The sequence below is a fragment of the Harpegnathos saltator genome, unplaced genomic scaffold (assembly GCF_003227715.2).
Source record: "Harpegnathos saltator strain DR-91 unplaced genomic scaffold, Hsal_v8.6 scaffold328, whole genome shotgun sequence".
NCBI classification, from domain to species: Eukaryota; Metazoa; Arthropoda; class Insecta; order Hymenoptera; family Formicidae; genus Harpegnathos; species Harpegnathos saltator.
In genome coordinates this window covers 531,184-549,864 of record NW_020230126.1, presented here as the reverse complement: position 1 = coordinate 549,864, position 18,681 = coordinate 531,184, and the positions used below count along the sequence as shown (strand labels likewise).

General features: G+C 50.8%; 1 protein-coding gene across 10 annotated transcripts in view; it reads left to right on the top strand.

The window, feature by feature from the left end:
• Ten-a (Teneurin-a transmembrane protein) overlaps window positions 1–18,251 on the top strand; it is a 664,333-nt gene extending 646,082 nt beyond the window's left edge. For 9 of the 10 annotated variants that reach the window (XM_025300069.1, XM_025300070.1, XM_025300075.1 and 6 more), the window contains 10 exons: window positions 3,411–3,530; window positions 7,187–7,371; window positions 7,806–7,957; window positions 9,303–9,961; window positions 10,515–10,750; window positions 11,526–12,628; window positions 12,990–13,212; window positions 13,411–15,401; window positions 15,635–15,818; window positions 15,895–18,251. In XM_025300069.1, coding sequence (XP_025155854.1) covers window positions 3,411–3,530; window positions 7,187–7,371; window positions 7,806–7,957; window positions 9,303–9,961; window positions 10,515–10,750; window positions 11,526–12,628; window positions 12,990–13,212; window positions 13,411–15,401; window positions 15,635–15,818; window positions 15,895–16,862 — 5,821 coding nt within the window. In that variant the 3' untranslated portion in view covers window positions 16,863–18,251. The remainder of the gene's footprint in view (window positions 1–3,410; window positions 3,531–7,186; window positions 7,372–7,805; window positions 7,958–9,302; window positions 9,962–10,514; window positions 10,751–11,525; window positions 12,629–12,989; window positions 13,213–13,410; window positions 15,402–15,634; window positions 15,819–15,894) is intronic. The other variant, XM_025300071.1, reaches the window with a different exon arrangement.
• Window positions 18,252–18,681: the final 430 nt, after the last annotated feature.

The window sequence follows — 18,681 nt, the reverse complement described above, 5'->3', positions numbered from 1 at the left end:
AGAGAGAGAGAGAGAGAGAGAGAGAGAGAGAGAGAAAAATAGATAGACGGATAGATAGATAGATAGATAGAGATAAAGAAACGGTGATATCGCCGACAATCATTCGCTCGTAAACTCGGTGAGGAAAGAAAGAAAAAAAGAAAGAAAGAAAGAAAGAAAGAAAGAAAGAAGAAAGAAAGGAAAGAAGTAACGCAAAAAGCCAGATCAATAATTTCGACGGCGTTAGGTGTACGCGTCGCGCGCGCGTGTACGTTCTCTTCTTTTGTTTGCCGTTATCTGCATATAGGTTGACGATGACTGCCTTTAGAGATCTCGGTGCATTCGAGGATCATCCATTTTTCTGTTTCTGTTTACCATTTCACTATGGGTTTGGACGTACAGTAGTGACGACTGTGCCTGCCACCTTGCTGTGCTCGCACTTGGAGGATCAGCGCCCGCCCCGTGTCTACACCCTTATCTTCCTTCCGACAATGTTTGATCCTCAAGTCACCCGGAACAGCGGCACGGTCAGCGACCGAAATCGATAGACGAGGTGAAGTGCGAACTCGGTGCGGATAATGATGTCGCAATTCGAGTCTTCGCGTAGGCGAAAGTGAGACAGAAATGGACAGAAATTACCGCCTTGAGAGACGATAAAAAACGCGACGATCGATGGAAGCTGCGTTTATTTCGCGTCTCAGGTAAACACCGATCGGATGAACCGTGTCGTGTCGGGCGAAACAACGACGCGAGTCCTAGCTTGGTAAATTAAAGTACCTCGTGCGAAACCCAACTGCTTCCTCTCGGTAAAGTCTGCAGCTCCCTTTGGAAACGAGAGCGAGAACCATTTTGTCTAGTGCCGAAATAATTACGCATTATGTTTTAAAATGTCTGAAGTCTATCATTATGTCTGACTGATTACTGGTTTATATTATTAGTCCGTCCAAGCTCGAATAAGGCCACATTCTTCTTTTACGAACATCTAAAAGCTGCAAAAGCAAATCCTCCTTTCGACTATATTGCGTGTGTGCAAATAGGATCTATATTGATTTCCAAGCTACCGCACGAGCTATCGAGAAGATGAGCCATCAATATGGACGAAGATGTCGGTATTGAGCTTCGGCAGACTTGCAGTCTTGTACGCCAAATTGACAGGAATGTAGCCTTATACTCGACGAACTTGTCTTCTCTCATTCGACGAAGAAAGAGTCAGATCACTGAGAATCCGTAAGAATCGAGCTCAAGTTACTCCGGACATGGTACGGCCGCGAAACCTACAAACTCGATTCGCGGAAATGGTCGATGGCCGTCCGTGTTCAACGTGTGACGCGACCATCGATGTCACTCGCAGCGTTGGGACACGCGCGATCCTCCAAGAACGAATATGTCCCCATACGCAATCCCTTAGAGACCGGTAGATATACACGTATATATATATATATATGTGTATGTTACGTACATAATACGTACATATATATATATATATGTGTGTGTATGTACACACACACACACACACACACACACACACACACACACACACACACACACACACACATACACACACACACACACACACACACCTACATACCGAACGCACAAACGGATACATAGTTTGTTGCACGGCGTATCATCGCGCGTGTCGCACGTGTCGCGTCGCATTAGTGGCCGACCAAATTCAAAACGCGGTGTAACAAACTACCTACATATATACATACACGGATACCTGAACACACACACACACACACACCCGACATGTCGCATATGTCTATATACATTATATGTATATACGTATGTACGTATAATGTATGTACATCGTATGTACGTCGACCTCACATCCAGCACTACACAGATCGCTTAAAGATACTCAGCTTCAAACGTTCCGACTCTCTCTCTCGCCAAGAACCCACCAGCCCGCTATCCCCGCCCCTTCAGAGTTCATATATTACGCCTGTTATTATATTACATATTATATATCTCACACACGCCTACTACGTATCTATATAACATGACTGCATGTCTTTTATTCTCACGAGATAATTCTCCCGGCTCCGTACGAATCATCCCTGCCGCCACCCCCGACACCACCACCCACCCACCCCTCCCGCCCTTCCCCGCCCCCGTCCATTTGCCACATGACGATTATGTCTCTCTTCTCCATTTTCTCTCTTCTCTTTTCGTTTTTTTTTTTTTTCTCTGGTCTCTGAAAATCCCGAAAGTCAGTGCCGAGAAGAATGTTCCCGCCTCGCTGCCATCGCCACTACCGAATGCTGATTTTCGCGAGCACAATGCATCGTCGACGCACTGCGCGTGTTCCGCTGCCCTCGCCGCCGACACCCCACCCCCTTCTCCGCCCTCGTTCCGCCACCCCTCGCCTACGCGGCATTGTTCTATTTGTAAAATCAATTTGTATCGCTCCTCGATTCAGCCAGAGGCATTAGCTTCCCTTGTACGTGGCAACGCGGCCGTCGAATGTCGGCCGAATGGAGTTGCGGATTGTATTGGCAGCGAAGTGAGAATATTGGATCGCATTGAACCGTTGACCGCGGAAGCTGATTTAACAGGCGAAATCGATTGCTCGCGTCCGCGCCCGCGCCCCCGCCCCCGCCCCCGCCCGCGCTGCCGCCCCCGTCCGCGCCCGCGTAAAGACACTTGCTCGCGCATCGACCGAGAAGTATGATCGCGTTATCCGGGTTAATTAAACGGACATTAACGACGCTCCGTTAACCGGCAAACGACACTAGTAGAAAACTGGATCGCCCAGTAATTCGCGTGCATTTCAGATTCTTTCATCTCGACGCGCGCGGGACGTGTCACGTGAGGTCGATCCGCGCGATCCGCGGAAGAAACGGAAAGAACACCGCGATTGTACACTCGACTCTGAACATTCTTCTTGCCCGGTCCTGAGATTCGAATATTTAAGCTCTCGACATGGCACGTGTACGCGTACGTTTCATGTTGAAGAAGTCTCGACATTCGTACTTGAAGACCGAGACAATCAGAGAACGTCATCCAGAGTCAGCCATCTGTCCCGGCATTAAACGGTGATTCAACTCTGAACGTTAACTGAACGTTAAGAGGTCCGTTGAAATTAGACGGCTGGATTGGGCTGGAAAAAATCCCGACTTTAGACTTAAAAAAATAGAGGGTCGATGCCGCGAATCAACGAAGGTACGACTATTTTCCGAGAGGGGGAGCGGCGGGAAGCACCCCATCGAGGAGATGCACGATTTCTTTTTTCTCCGCGGTAGAACGCGGAGCTTCCGCTTTTTAGGGCGGCCGGACGGGCGGGCGCGCTCGCGCGAGATTACATTCCGAACAGCGGCGAGTGTGATTGCGAAAATGTTTCGTTTTAAATCAGCATCGCGCGGATTAATGGGTCGACGAAACGATCCCGCTTCAGTGGACTGCGATATATCTATAATTTGTAACAGTCGAGTTGCGGTGATGCGAGGCCAAGTTGTTACCGAACAAGGACTCGGAATAGTAGGCATCCGGGTGTCCGTGGACAGAGACTCGCGCTTTGGATTCACCTTGACCAGAGCAGACGGATGGTAAGGATCGACCATTCATTCACACTTTTCACCCGACCAGCCAGCACACGTTCGTTCCTCCCGACTGCCGTGCGCCCTGCTGTATTCGGGACGAACAAGAGAAACGGATGTAACCGAGAGAGAGTCCTTAGGCCCGCTTTTTGAAGCGCTGCACTCTGAATCCGAGGGTTTTTATTACTTTGACCGATTCACTCGCGATCTAATACGTTTAAACTCGCTGCTTTCAAGCAAGGCGCGAGAGAGACGCTCAAAGGGAATAAAAATTAGGCGTATAAAAATCACGTACTCAGACTTGCAGTGGCCCGCGGAGCTTCGAATAAGCCGAGGTAATGTTCCTCTTTCGGCCCTCAACGGTTAACAAGACTCGTGCAAATTGTGAGCTTTCGATGACTCGCCGCTTGAGTAAGGAAAACAGAGAGAGAGAGAGAGAGAGAGAGGTCGGTTGACCGTCTCGTGGCGCGCCTCAAGTGAGTCGCAAGAAATTGAGCGCGAGGATCAAACGATGTCGGCTGTCTTTTCGGGGGCTTAAATCCTTTTAAGCTTTTCCGGCTGCCGAAGTGAAACGGTCGTAGTAGAAGTAATACGAACGATGATAACTCGCGCTAATAACCGCTCACTACTACACACGCACACAGGCAATTGTGCAGTTCACATTTTGAGAGCCGGCGTAGTTATTACTGGGGCATAATATTATTGTGAAAGAGGGATTTGCCCGATTATGGCGGGCACTCGTAACGACGCGCGCACGTAAATGACGGATATTGCGGGTAGAATCCAAATACGCGCTCGTTACACACGATCGTTCCGAAAATATTCGAGCGCGTATCTTGCCAACGTGAGAACGTGTCTGCCAGTCCGATGGTATATCGTGCCATCACAGAGACGCGCGACGTCTTCGCGAGCGCGTCTTCGTGTCGCGTATTCGGGGTTTGCGTAGAGGAACAAATAAAAAAAACCCGCGGCAAATAAACGCGAAGGTATACTGAGACGATGAGAGCCGAAAAATGCGGTTGTTAGTCGCGAGTGAAAACTTATGTAACGATGCGCTAACAAGTACGTTTAAAGTAGCGACGTCGGAGGCGAGAAGCGACACGCTGCGAATTCTCGCGTGCCATTTCCACGTAAAAAGGCATTCGCATGTGAGATCGCTGGAGCGTATCCGTGGAAAAATGCTTCTCGCTTGATAATCTATCAACAACCATAAAATGAAACACTGCGCTGTGAAGCCTAGTCACGCGCAATCGCGCATCCGCATGACTCGCAGTCTCGTATTTAGTCATTTTACTAGCAGCTAGCAGCAGCGATTGCGGCTCCTCCCGTCTCTTCACATATTTCGGAGCCGTCGCGGAAAGAGTCGTTGCGCTCTGCATCGCGAGAACTGAGCGAGAAAAATGGTTAATCTCGCCGAAATTACAGTCACTTCCGGCGCCAGCTGTATCTCCCCGCTGTCCTAACGAAGAAAATCGTACGCGCGGCAAAAAGAAAAAGGATTCGTCGGTTCGCGCGTAACTGAATAAGGCACCGGGCGAGAACTCGCCGGCGATATCTCCGTTGGCGCGCGCGGGGTCGAAAAAATGCGGCCGAACACATTCAGCCGCGTTAAAACTCGCGCGGTTGAGGTGGCTCGAAACAACTGAGCGATTAGGAACCTCCGGCGGGAATCTTCCCGCCGCTGCGAGCGAGTTTTCCATTCGGTCCCTGTCTTTCCCGGGCGACGGAAAATTCAGTTACACCCACGGAATTGCCTCTTCCGCGTGATGGTGGTGACGTGTGTGTGTGTGTAAGGTTATTATCACTAACACTGCGGCAACAGTTGCTACAACAAATGGCCCTCCTGACGGGAATTCACGCGCTATGTGCGCGCGCGTTATAGCTGCAAATACCAAACACTTTTTTCCTCCTCGCAACGCGGGCCGCGGTTATATCGCGCGCGCGCGCGCGCGCGCGGGACAAACAACACGCGCGCTAGTCGCCGTATTAGCATTTGCGCATGATGAGCGCGCGACATGTCCGGCCCGAGCTGGACAAGCAAGCGCGATAGAATCAAGCCTGCATTGTAATGAAAGGGGAAGGCGGGCGGTGAAAGCCGGCAATGACTATATCAGGCGGGGTATACAGTAATCCTGGCGAGAATAATTCTGAAACAGGAAAGCGGAGGAGTTGGGATACTAGACCACATCAAAGCCCGAGCTAATGATGTCGAAAGCTTACTAATTACTCCGCGCAAACCTACGTACGCTCAGTTCGTGGCGCTCGGCGCATCGTGAATGCATCATGGGAGATGTTCGCGTATCGACCGAATTCACTCGTATGAAACTTTTGGGGATTCTGCCGATTCAATTCGTGCCGGTTCAACGGCCGGGACCGCGCGCGCTCGCGTCTATATTCGCAGCATAATTTTCCCTCTCTCGCGGATACACGCATATACGTAAAACAAAAAAGGAATACATAAGCGCGCGGGGCGCACGTGTTACACGCGATTTAACACGCGTGACTCTCGATCGTGCCGTTATCGCAGTGGCAGCGTTAGTGCATTATTCGGATCACCGTTTTTCGTGTCGCCCCCCGGACTTTTATTTTCAATGATTTCCTAATGCGCGCGCGACACGAAAATACAATATACCGCAGATTCCGGCGAAATTATCCCGCTGCGAGGAATCCTGATTTTTATCGAAATCGCCGTAACACGGTGAGCGCGTGAAGATGATTTCGCACTTATTGCAACCACAGTGCCAACGCAACGCGCCGGTGTGTGTAAAGCTGGCCGAGGCTACATTTTTAATGCGATAAGTGTCGTTTACGTTGTAAATCCCGTTAAAACGGCGTTTCGCACTTTTTTTTGTTTCGCCGCCTGAACTTCCGGAGAAGTCGGTAATTTTATATGAGGAAGGATATTTTATATATATATATATATATATACTTTATTGAATCGCGCAGCGCGTACACTTTTAAACCCGAGTGCCCGAGTTTTACAAACTTAAATAACGAACGGCCTGAGAGAGGAAGGAATTGTGAAAAGCGCGTGAGCGCGCAAAAATTAAGCCCGCTCATTGTTCACGCCGATAAGTACAACGCGTAATTACGTAATAATCCTACGCGTTTCGCCGATACTTTCAGAGCAATCGCTGTTTCTCTCAACAACGTACACATACACACACGCTATCACGCCGTCGAGCCCGCCTTCGTTAACGCCGGCCTTTGACGATGGAAAGACAGGGGAAAAATAAAGTAGAGACAGTGCGGAGGAATAAAATATCGAACTTTCCGCCGACGGATCGTTGGTAAAATAACGCGCGTTATTTTTCTCACGGACCGGAAGCATTTGTATGCCGCCCGTCGCAGCGAAGCTGACTGCGTCTGCGCAAGAGATAAGAATATATCTCGCGCGCGCGAGATTTCATCTCGTCGAGAACGCAATAAAAAAAGTGGCAGTCGGGGCGGCTTGGACCACCTCGTCGTGCAGCAGCCGACAAGCTAATCAGGTGGCGATGAGAAAGCTCTCGCGAGGCACGCATCTTTCAAGTCTAAGGACTCCGAGGACTCGTCGGGCATTCCTTCGCGAATACAGCACGCGCGCTATCTCGATCGACCTGTGTCAGATCCTACGTAATGCCGGCGGCAATGGACTTCGAAATGCATTTACGTACTTTGATCAGGTTCGACGTCCTGGTCAATGGCGGAGGCGCCGTGACGCTTCAATTCCAGCGCAGCCCCTTCATGCCTCTTACGAGGACCGTCTTCGTACCCTGGAATCAGATAGTCGTCCTGCCGCCCGTTGTGATGACCCTCAGCAAGGAAGGCGAATTGTACAAATCCAACCAGCCGCCGAGCCCGGCAGTGGGTAAGCATCGGCTTTCTTTCTCTCTCTTTCTTTCCTTCTTCTCGGTATGTATCGCGGTTTTTCTTTTCGTCCTCGCGACCGGCCACCCGCTACATACCACACATGTATCTCTCGTCGCGTTACTTATCAGCGCCGCAAAGTTTCGCACGTGCTCGGTCAACGCGAGTCCCTCGCACGTGCCGGCGGATAACAAAACGAGCAAGTTCGACGGGGAAGCGTGGCTTCCTCCGAAAATTTCATCGGAAGGATAATATGCGATTGGGGTTAGCCTCTTCCGGCGCGATTGGGGTGTAGCGGTTGCGTTATTTCGCGCGCGTGTCCTCGCTGAAACGCCGCTGATCCCGGAGCTGTTGAACGTGTGTGCCGTCTTTGTTCCGTCCTTGAGTGTTATGCAGTTTTGAGTTTCTTATTATTTATGGAGTACAACATAATAGGCTTCCCAGGAATTTCGATGGGACTATTTAGCGAGCACGGCCCGTGCTTGGAGCACGACCACGAGATACTGCGGCCCGTCATCGTCAGCACGTGGATGCCGGAGAAAGTTGGTGCTTTGCCCGGCAAGAGTCTGGTCTTCGCGGAGAGTCAGGTGAATTTCTCCCTTGGAAACGGTTTCACGCACGCGAAGGAAGTAGGGATTTGAGAAAATGCGAAGTGCGTTCACTTGCGATGGGTACCAAGAACGTACTTGTGGGCAAAAACGCGCCTGACGTGTGCGGACGCGAGCGGTCATAATTTCTTTCTTCTGATCTTTCGTCCGTGGCATTGTTACTGTTCCAGACAGATTCAGACAACCATCCGCGGTATCCACAACCATATTTGTCCAAATATACGTGACAGTTGGGAAGGCTAAAATAGGATTCGCACTTTGAATGCAAGCCACCGTGACGTACGGGCGAATTCTGGAAATTTATACTTGAGGAATATCTTTTACGTCAATCGTCATTATTATCATCATCGTCAATCAATATATATTGTCATTGATGACATTTCTATGAAAATCTATCTAAAACGATCGCAACTTCCGCGAGTTTCCGTTTTCGCTTTTATGCTAATAATATCATACATTATCTTTTTCATCGAGAAAAGATCTCTTTCCAAATTAGAAAATGTGCAAATGTCTCTTAAATCTATAGCTTTCTCTCCGTGAAAACATAAAGTTCGTTCCACATATTAAAAAGAAGAATTGGGATTTAATTAAATACGTTGACGCGACACCCATCGACGCGTCATTCCTTAGATTTTTTTCCCTCGGGGTGACGAAAAACGAAAATCGCACAATCTTTCAAAACTAAAGCCTAGAGATGTGCGAACTGTTCGAATTCGAATCCGAATCCGAATAATTCGAATAGGAATCAAATACATTATCGTTTGCGTACATCAGCTACAAAACGGGCCATCTGGGCCTGTATGTTTGAACCCTTAACTTGTAATTAATTAACTTAACTTATAATTAATAACTTAATCATAAACTACTTCAATATATTTAACAATATATTTTACTTTAAGATGATATTACAACATTACAATATTCCCTTTCATATTAAAATCTTCCATCGTTATTTGCATGTTTAACAGTCATGTTAAATTTTTTAATGATTCGATTCGATTTCATTCGATTCGACTCGAATTCGAATTTAAAAAATGAGATTCGACTCGATTCGATTTGACATCAAAATTCTTGATTCGCACATCTCTACTAAAGCCCTGATCTCAGTCTCGCAAAGATGCGATTTCATCTGGGGCGACGGCTCGAAAGTCGGAAAAATAATGATCGCGATGCAGATGATGTACAATTCGTCATCAACGAATGAGCCTGTAGCGAGAAATGGAAACGAAATCGGAGCGCGGTGTAACAAATCCGCGCAGCCTCGCAATAGAAAGGTGCAGGCGCCACGGCGATGTTTTAACCAGACGTTAAACGTCGCTTGCAGATCGTGCAGGAAAGCATCGCTATTCCGGGCTCAAACCTCCACTTGATGTATCAAAGCAGCCAGGCTGCGGGCTACCTCTCTACCGTGAGAATGCAACTGACTGGGCCGTTCATTCCGAAATCGCTGACGCACGTACACGTGCACGTGGAAATCGAAGGCTCGCTCCATACGAAAACGTACGAGGCCGATCCGAATCTGACGCACACGTTCGCCTGGAACAAGAGGAACGTTTACAAGCAGAAGGTGTACGGTGTGGCGCAGGCGAGGATCTCAATCGGCTATCAGCACTCCACTTGCCCGTCGGTCATATGGGAGACACAGACGGCCACTCTGCAAGGATTCGACGTCGACATCTCCGATATCGGCGGCTGGGGCCTCGATATCCACCACCATTACAACTTCCACGAGGGGATCCTGCAGAAAGGCGACGGCTCAACCCTCCATTTTAAGCAGTACCCGCGCACCGTCAAGGTGGTTATGGGCACCGGCCTGCAGAGGAGCTTGGTGTGTCAGAATTGCGACGGCCTCGCGAAGGACGCCAGGCTTCTCACCCCGGTGGCGCTCACCAGCGGGCCCGACGGCAGCATCTACGTCGGGGACTTCAACCTCGTGCGCCGGATCACGCCCGAAGGAAAGATCTACACCGTCCTGATCCTGAGGTATTCTGAGAAATCAATAGCGGAGGTTGAGAGAGCTAATAAGGTCCTAGCAAGACGTCGATACGCGCGGAACTCGTTAGATTCACGGATAAAATAAGAATCGGGGTGTCGAACAAACTCCTCGAAGACTCAACGGAAATCCTTGTAGAATTCTTGTTGAATTACCCGAAAATTAATGCACAGCAATTACTCGAAGCATACTTCAAACATGGCGGAAGTCCGATGTATGTAATTCGCGTTAAATTTTTCTGAGTTTTTCTACCGAGGTGGGTCCAGACTCTTTCAGGATCTTTCAGGACCCGTTCGACACCTGATTTGCGGATCTAATGAGCTTCGATATATCTCGCGCGGACTCTTGCTGGCTTTTCCAAGCCAGCTGCCGTTGATCACGCGGATCTGTGCAGCTTTGATCCTTTATTATTTAGTTCACATCCTCCGAGTTTTGCGAGTTCCGCGAACTGCGCTCGACCGACACCGCAGGACTCGCGCTGTCCATCGTTGGACACGCGACTCGAGCGCGCGCTATATCGAGTCCTTTAACGATCTCTTGCAGCGCGACTCAAGTGGCGTATCAGTACTACTTGTGCATCTCGCCGGCCGACGGCCACTTGTACATCAGTGATCCGGAGAAGCATCAAATATTGAAAGCCCTCTCATTGGAACAAGTCCAAGACCCCAGCATCAATATCGAGTCTGTCGTCGGAAGCGGCGAGAGGTGCATTCCAGGCGACGAAGGTCACTGCGGTGACGAAGGCCCGGCCATCCATGCGAAGCTGGCTCATCCCAAAGGTAAAATAATGGCAAATTCGCGTGTGCGCTCTGTCAAGGTAATTTCGAGTGACGTCACGAGATCACGAGCTCACGTATTGGATTGCCTGAGAAGAACCGATCGCTCTTTGATGGTGTCTTGTGTGGTATTCTGTGAGTTATTTTCGATCAACGCCTTGATTTGGCCATCATCCGCGGCCGAAGGTCTTCAACGCTCCGCGTCAAGGTGAAAATTACCCGCTTTAAAGTAAGCGAACCACTTCCGAGCGGTTGATGAGCAATGGCCTGCCTACGCCTGCGTACCCTCTACCAATTTTTCCGTCGTCTGTACGGCGTTTTGTTCCGTCGACTGCGGTGGAAAAACATCACATGCTGAAAATGTACCTTCTTATCTTCCATCTCCGCGACTCGGTAACAACGCGCAAACTCAACCGATCCCGAGCAAACATTAAGTCCGCTCGTTTTCGAGGAACTTCCAAACTAGTGCGATAAGTTAGAACGAAACAAGTATACTTTCTTTCACTCCGACTTATTGCACTAGTGCGCACTAGTTCAGAAGTTCCTCGAAAACGAGCGAACCTATTTACTAGCTGACGCGTTGAGATGCCACTTTTCAAACGATCTATACGCGTTCGTACACTTTCAATCACTTTGACAGCTTACGCGACGCTCATAGCGAGACACGTGTTGAAGCCCGTACGAATTTGTCGGGCGACCTGATACATCGCGTCCGCGAAGTAACCAACGATACGAGCGCAACCGAGAGCGACGGCCCTTCACGTTCCGTCATCCACAGGAATCGCAATCGCGGCCGACAAAACGATGTACATCGCCGACGGAACCAACATTCGCGCGGTTGATCCCCGCGGCATCATTCACACGCTCGTGGGACACCACGGCCATCACAATCACTGGTCTCCGGCACCCTGCACCGGCGCCATTCCCGCGCACCAGGCCCAGCTGCAGTGGCCGACCGGGTTAACCCTGAGCCCGCTGGACGGATCTCTGCACTTCATCGACGACCGGCTGGTGCTGAAGCTCACGAGCGACCTGAAGGTGCGCGTGGTTGCTGGCACGCCTCTTCATTGCACCAGCAGTGCCAACAGCAACGTCAACGGCAACGGCGAGCTGCCGAAGTTGAACTCGTCGATTACGGTGAACTCGAAGAAGTCGGACGAGGTGCTGGGCTCGGTGTTGGCCGTCGGCTTCAGCCCAACCGGCGAGCTGTACATAGCCGATCGCGACTCCCACCGGGTCAACTCCATCAGGATCGTCGACTCGTCCGGGAAAATGTCGCACTTTGCCGGCCAGCAGCAAGAGAGACTGCGCGGTCAATGCGAGTGCAACAATACGACACCCAGCACCAAGGACATGGATGCGTGCGCCTGCACGGACGACATCAGTAGCACCGAGACACTTCTGTCGTCAAACGCCAAGTTCACCGCGATATCCGCGTTGGCGGTGTCGCCGGACGGGGTCCTGCACGTGGCCGATCAAGGTAGCCTCCACATCTTGGCTCTCCAGCCGTATCTGCCGAATCACGACGAGAGCGGGGAGTTCCACATCCCGTTCCCACCGTCGAACGAGGTCTACGTGTTCAATCGTTATGGCCAGCACACCTCCACGAAAGACCTGACGTCTGGCAAGACCCGCTACTCCTTCTTGTACAGCAAGAACACGAGCTTCGGCAAGCTGTCCACGGTGACGGACAGCGCGGGCAATAAGATCCAGTTCTTGCGGGACTATAGCAGCGTCGTCAGCTCCATCGAGAACACTCAGGACCACAAGTCCGAGCTGAAGATCTCCGCGGTCGGCTTCCTGGAGAAGCTGTCCGAGCGCGGCAGGGCCGAGATTGCTTTGGGATACGACGGCTCGACTGGACAGTTCCGTCGATCGGGGGTAAGATGGAAATTTTGCAAATCTGCTCGGTTGATCACAAGTGTCATTTGCATCAAGCTTCGTATTTTTAACGTATTTTTTGCAAGAATTTTTTGAATGCGTCTTCTCGCTCCCAACGTCACGTAAATAATGAAGATGGCGATGAAACAGGAGCCTCAATTGAACAAATGTATCTGATCAGTCAAAAAGTTCGCTTCAGTTTTCTGCTTGTTCTCTAGTGACAGGAAAGTATACTACACGTAACCGCCGAGGCGTTGGCGAAAGATTGTAAACAACAAAACGGCGATCACTTGATCTATTCCCGTTGAATGCAATCAGAACAAATTCGACTCACTCGATAACGTTTTATTACGAATTTTAGGGAGATGAAACGTACATCTACAATTACGACGGCCTGGGACGCGTCACCGACGTAATTCTGCCCACAGGCGAGAAATTGAAGCTGTCGTCGGACTTGTCCGACGACGAGGATCTGTCGGTTAAAGTATCCGCTCCGCTGCAGGCCCTATCGAAGGGTGACAAGCAGCGATCCGTGGAGTTTAAGATGAAGAATGAAAAGTCCAAAATGTTGACAATCACCGATGGTACGTACTTGAATTATTTGTTTGTTATTCAATTGTTACGCTTAACGCTTAATCTGTCATTTGTTACATTTTAATCTATTATTAAGAAAAGTTCCCCGTGCGTTTTTTTCTTTTTTATCCTATGTTTTACAGGAGAACGATATTAACAAGAATAATATCGTTCTATCCAATCTATAACGTTCAACTCTTTGTTTGCAGGTACCAAGATGATGAAAGCGATCGCATTTACAAACAGCAGTTTGGAAGCCTTCCTGCCGGGTGGCGGCAGAGTGTTGAGCGCGGCCACGACGAAGCATCCACTGCTGGAAGTATCGCTGCCAGTGGAGGCGGAGATGCTGCCTATGTGGAGCTATCAGTTGATATCGCTGGGCGAATTAACGAATACCATGACGACGACGTACAATCTGGTCGGGGACGTGAGCCACTTCCAGCAAACTCTCAACAGAGAGATCTGGGTGAACGACACGAGGGTCATAAGCGTCGAATTCGAACAGGCGTTCAGCCGCGAGACGTTCTACGACAAAGCAGGCACACCCTTATTGACGGTGACCTTCGATCTGGCGGGACTGCCATTAGTTTGGCAACCGCACGAGCAAGGCCACAACTTCAGCATAACGTACGACCGATTCAACAGAATCGAGAGCTGGAAGTGGGGCATATCCGACGAGTCCTACGGCTACGACCGTCATGGCCAATTGGCGGAAATCACTAACAGCAAAGATGGCACGAAACGATATACCTACAACGACTTCAACATACTGTCGAAGATCACGCTGGCCAGCAACAGGGAGTTCTCGTTACAATACGATGATGACGGTGGGCTGCGACACATCATCCTGCCCTCGGAGACCAAGCACTCCTTCTCCTGTCAAGCTTCTCTCGGCTTCCTCAGGGTCACGTACACCCCGCCCGGCAGCACGAGAGTATATCTGCAGCATTATAGTCACGACGGGAATCTGCTTCAAACCGTATTCCCGGGAGACGGAGCTCGCATCGTCTATCGATACCACACGTCGGGTCAACTGGCGGAAGTGGTTCACGGGGATGGCAAGAGCGAGATCAGATACACCGACAGCGGATTGCCCTCCGAGGTGATACACTCCGAGAGGGACGTGGAATACAAATGGGACTATCAATATAGCGCAGGGCTCTTGGTAGAGGAGCGCATAGATTTCGGCGCCAAGACCGGCTTGAGCAACGCCAAGTTCACCTTCGAGTACGACTCCAACTTCCGGCTGGTCGCGGTGCAGGGTAGAATAGGCGGGCAGACCTTGCCGCCGCACACTATGGCTTACAGCACGAGGTCGGGCACGTTGGAGCAAGTCGGCCAGTTCAAAGTGACGCGGCCGCAATCGAACGAGACGACCGTGTTCGACGGAACCGCGCTGTTCTCGCGTACCACAGACGACAGGTTCCTGGAAACCGAAGTCACCGTGACGATCCATCGCATGCAAGTGTTCAGGATGACGTTCACTCACGACTCGCGCGGCCGCATCAATCAAACGAGGACATATACGCGCAACGTCGCCGTCAACACGTACACCAATGTGAAGAATTACACGTGGGATTGCGATGGTCAACTGACCGGTGTGGAGGCCCAAGAGCCTTGGGGTTTCAAATACGACGCCAACGGTAACATGCTGTCGCTCACTTACCGCGGTAACACGATCCCGATGGAATACAACGCGATGGACCGGATAGTCAAGTTCGGCGACGGCCTCTACAAATACGACAACAGGGGTCTGGTGGTGCAGAACGCGAGAGAGGAGAGATTTAATTACAACGCCAAGGGACTGCTCGTGCGCGCCACCAAGCGCGGCCGCTTCGACGTGCGATACTATTACGACCACCTGGACCGCTTAGCCACGCGAAAGGACAATTACGGCAATGTCACGCAGTTCTTCTACAACAACCAGAAGCGCCCGCACGAAGTGAGCCAGATATACAGCCCGCGTGATGGTAAACTGATGTCGTTGGTGTACGACGACCGGGGACATCTCATATTCGCGCAAGTGTACCGTCACAAGTACTACATCGCCACTGATCAATGCGGTACGCCCATCATGATCTTCAATCAGTATGGAGAAGGCATCAGGGAGATTATGCGCTCGCCCTATGGCCATATCGTTTACGACTCCAACCCCTATCTATACCTGCCGGTTGATTTTTGCGGCGGACTCTTGGACCAGGTAAATGAAACTTTTTATGGATCCGTTAACATCCCAATTTATGAAACATGACGATAGACAATAATAAGACGACAACAAGGTAATGATTAAAAAAACTGCAGCGAAACAAGACAAAATGATGACATAATCTTGTGTCTATAATTATTGATCAGTCAAGTCTTTGGAGTCAAGTCAGTCTCAGAATCGAAGCGCATGCTTCTCATCATATTTTAACGTTGTGACTCGCTTTCCAGGTGACGTCCTTAGTCCACATGCCAAACGGGAAGGTTTACGATCCACTGATCGGCCAGTGGATGTCGCCGCTATGGGAGAACGTCCTGGACAGGGTGGATAAGCCAACGCACCTACATCTGTATAGGTTCAACGGGAACGATCCGATCGACATCAGGCACACAGATAGACCGAGTCAACCGACTGGTAGGTGTCTGTTGCGACATTATTGACGAATCAGCTTGCATCGTTCGATACTTGACGCGCTCTAATCTAATTCCAGATCACATATCATGGCTGTCGCATCTCGGGTATGACCTGAAGAGCTTGGCGCCGCAATTATTCCCGGACGAGCTGCCGAACAGTCTCGTACCGCCGGCGCTCGGCCCGGGCACTTCCATATTCGGCAAGAAGAAGCGAACGCGCAACTTGGGCGTCCAGTCTGGCTTCCTCGCGCACATCGCCCAGAGGCACTCCGGCGATGCCGCAAGCCTGTCCGCGCCGCCACGGTCGGCCCTGAAGAAAGACACGAGCGAGTTGATACCCAGCCGCCTGGGTGCGGCGTCCGACCCGCCGTTCGGCAAAGGCATCCTGGTCTCAAGAACCGCCGACGGTCAAGCGGTGGTGTCGAGCGTGCCGACCGCCAACGCTATCTACGGCGACGTATTCACGTCCGTGTTCAACCGCTCGTACTTCTTGCCGTTCACGTTTGTCGTGCACAGTGCGCAGCAGGACGCATTCTACTTCGTGAAGGAGGAAACCTGGCGGGCCAGCGAGGACCGCGGCCAATTGAAGCGGCTGGGTGGTCAGGTGAACACGACCTTCCACGAGAACGAGAACGGCAGCGGCAGCAGCAGCAGCTCGCTGATCGACGTGAAGATACACGGCGCCAGCTACGTGGTAAATCTGCGTTACGGCACGACGGCGGAGAAGGAGAAGCAGCGGCTTCTGCATCACGCGAAAACGAGCGCGGTGAGGAAGGCTTGGCACCGGGAACGCGAGGCGCTCAAGGCTAACATACCCACGTCGATCGAGTGGATGGCCACGGAACAGGATGAGATACAGAAGAACGGTATCGCTAACAATTACGACGGCGAATACATACACGACGTGCAGCAGTACCCCGAGCTCGCGGAGGACCCGTACAACATCAGGTTCGTGAAGAAGGCTGTGGACCAGTCGAGTAAGAAGCGACGCAGGAGGAGAGGTGCGCCGTCCTGTAAGCTCTGGTGGTTGGATAAGATGTGCTAGAGAACGTTCATACGTCGTTGGCACCGAGTCAGTCGTACCCGTCCCCTTCGCGTGGGGACATTGTCCAGTCCGAGGCCGCGCAAACTTTCGACTAAGCGACAACCGAAGCAACGAGCGAACGAGAAAGAGTTAGAGAGGGAAAAAGAGAGAAAGTGGAGCAGAGAGAGACGGCTGAAGAGAGAGGGTCAAGGTCGAGCCGCTGCAGCACGCGCGCAGCGTCTCTCTGTATATGCACGCGCATATATATAAACGTACTGAATACTATCAAAAAGTTTTATACCAAAGTCTATTTGTGTATTTCAAAGATGCCAAAAACACTATAACGTTATTATATATGTCTACGTGTGTGTGCGTTTGTAGTGTGTATATGCATCCACACACGTGTACACATATATATTATAAATATATATACACCGCGAGATAGGGTATAGTGTGTAAGAGCGTTAAACACGCGGAAGAACGCGGGTTACCAAGCATTCACTCCACGGACCAGCTGTGCGACCGAAATGTGACTGGCAGATCCGCGAAAGCCTTATAGCGACAAAGAGAAAGAAAAAGAGAGAGAGAGAGAGAGAGACAGACAGAGAGAAACGAAGAGAGAGAGAGAGAGAGAAGGAAGAAGAAGAAGAAGAAGAAAGAGGGATAACCGGGAGAGAACGTATACCCGATCCCGAGACTGCGAATCTGGAGAGGGCGGAGACACAGCGAGATCTTCTCGGAGATTCGGCGTGACGTTGACGCAGCTGGAGCTCTTCTTCAGCAGCTCGCAGATTCGGATGCAATTCGAATTCCATGGGTACGTTCGCAAGGCCGGCAAGCTCGTCGAGCTTGCGCTCGAGGCCTAAATAAACGGCGGACCGTGGCACCGCGCGCACACGTCGTACACGCACTCGCGACGGTACACGTCGCATTAACGCAGGTAACTATAGATAAATATATATATGTATGTATAACGCAAAAGAAAAGAAAAGGAAAAAAAAAAAGAGCGGGAGAGAGAGAAATACGAGAGAGGCGAAGAAGTGGCGAGAGCAGAGGAATCGGAGAACCGGCCATTCGTCGTTGAGGGCGAATCGAGTGAGAGAAACTAGTCAATACATAGCTTTACATTGACGTAGCAGCCTTCTTCGTGGTGTAGGGTAAAAACACGAGGAAAGAGTGCGGAGAGCCAGGAGAAGTGACCTCGTTAAACGTTACGATGACGCGGACGCTACGTATGTGTTCGCCCGGCCGGACCCGTTGACCCGCGCGCGATACTTGAAGAACGTCGTACTTAGACGCTCGCGAATCTCGACGTCGGCTTACTTATCGGAACAGTGGATACCGGCCGCCCGGCAGCGAATGCGGGACGCGTCTCAACAATGAATGGCCCCCGTGCAGGAAGGTAGTGAAGGAAGACGCGGATTCGAAGGAGGAGCGGTCCTCTCGATGTCCCCCGAAGAAGAGCGGCGATCGTGCGGACTCGATCGTGCGGTCTCGAGCTTGAATTCCGTTCGCGGCTTAGACAGTTAAGGACGAGACGAATTTGTATTATAAAGTGGTGCTTTTCTTGTACGAGCGAGCGAGCGAGCGAGCAAGTGAACGAGAGGGAGAGAGCGAGAGAGAGGGAGAGAGAGGGAGAGAGAATGTGAGAGAACGAGAGAATGAGGGAGAATGAGAAAGAGTGAGAGAGGAATCGCTGAGAGGCGATAAGTGGCGACAATGTGCGTGCATGAAGACGTCGACTACCAATAGCGAGACTAAACATATTTTTAACATGTGGATGTGTCCTACCTGTAGCGTAAGCGTTCCCGATCGTCGCCGGTCGGTAATTTATATCGCA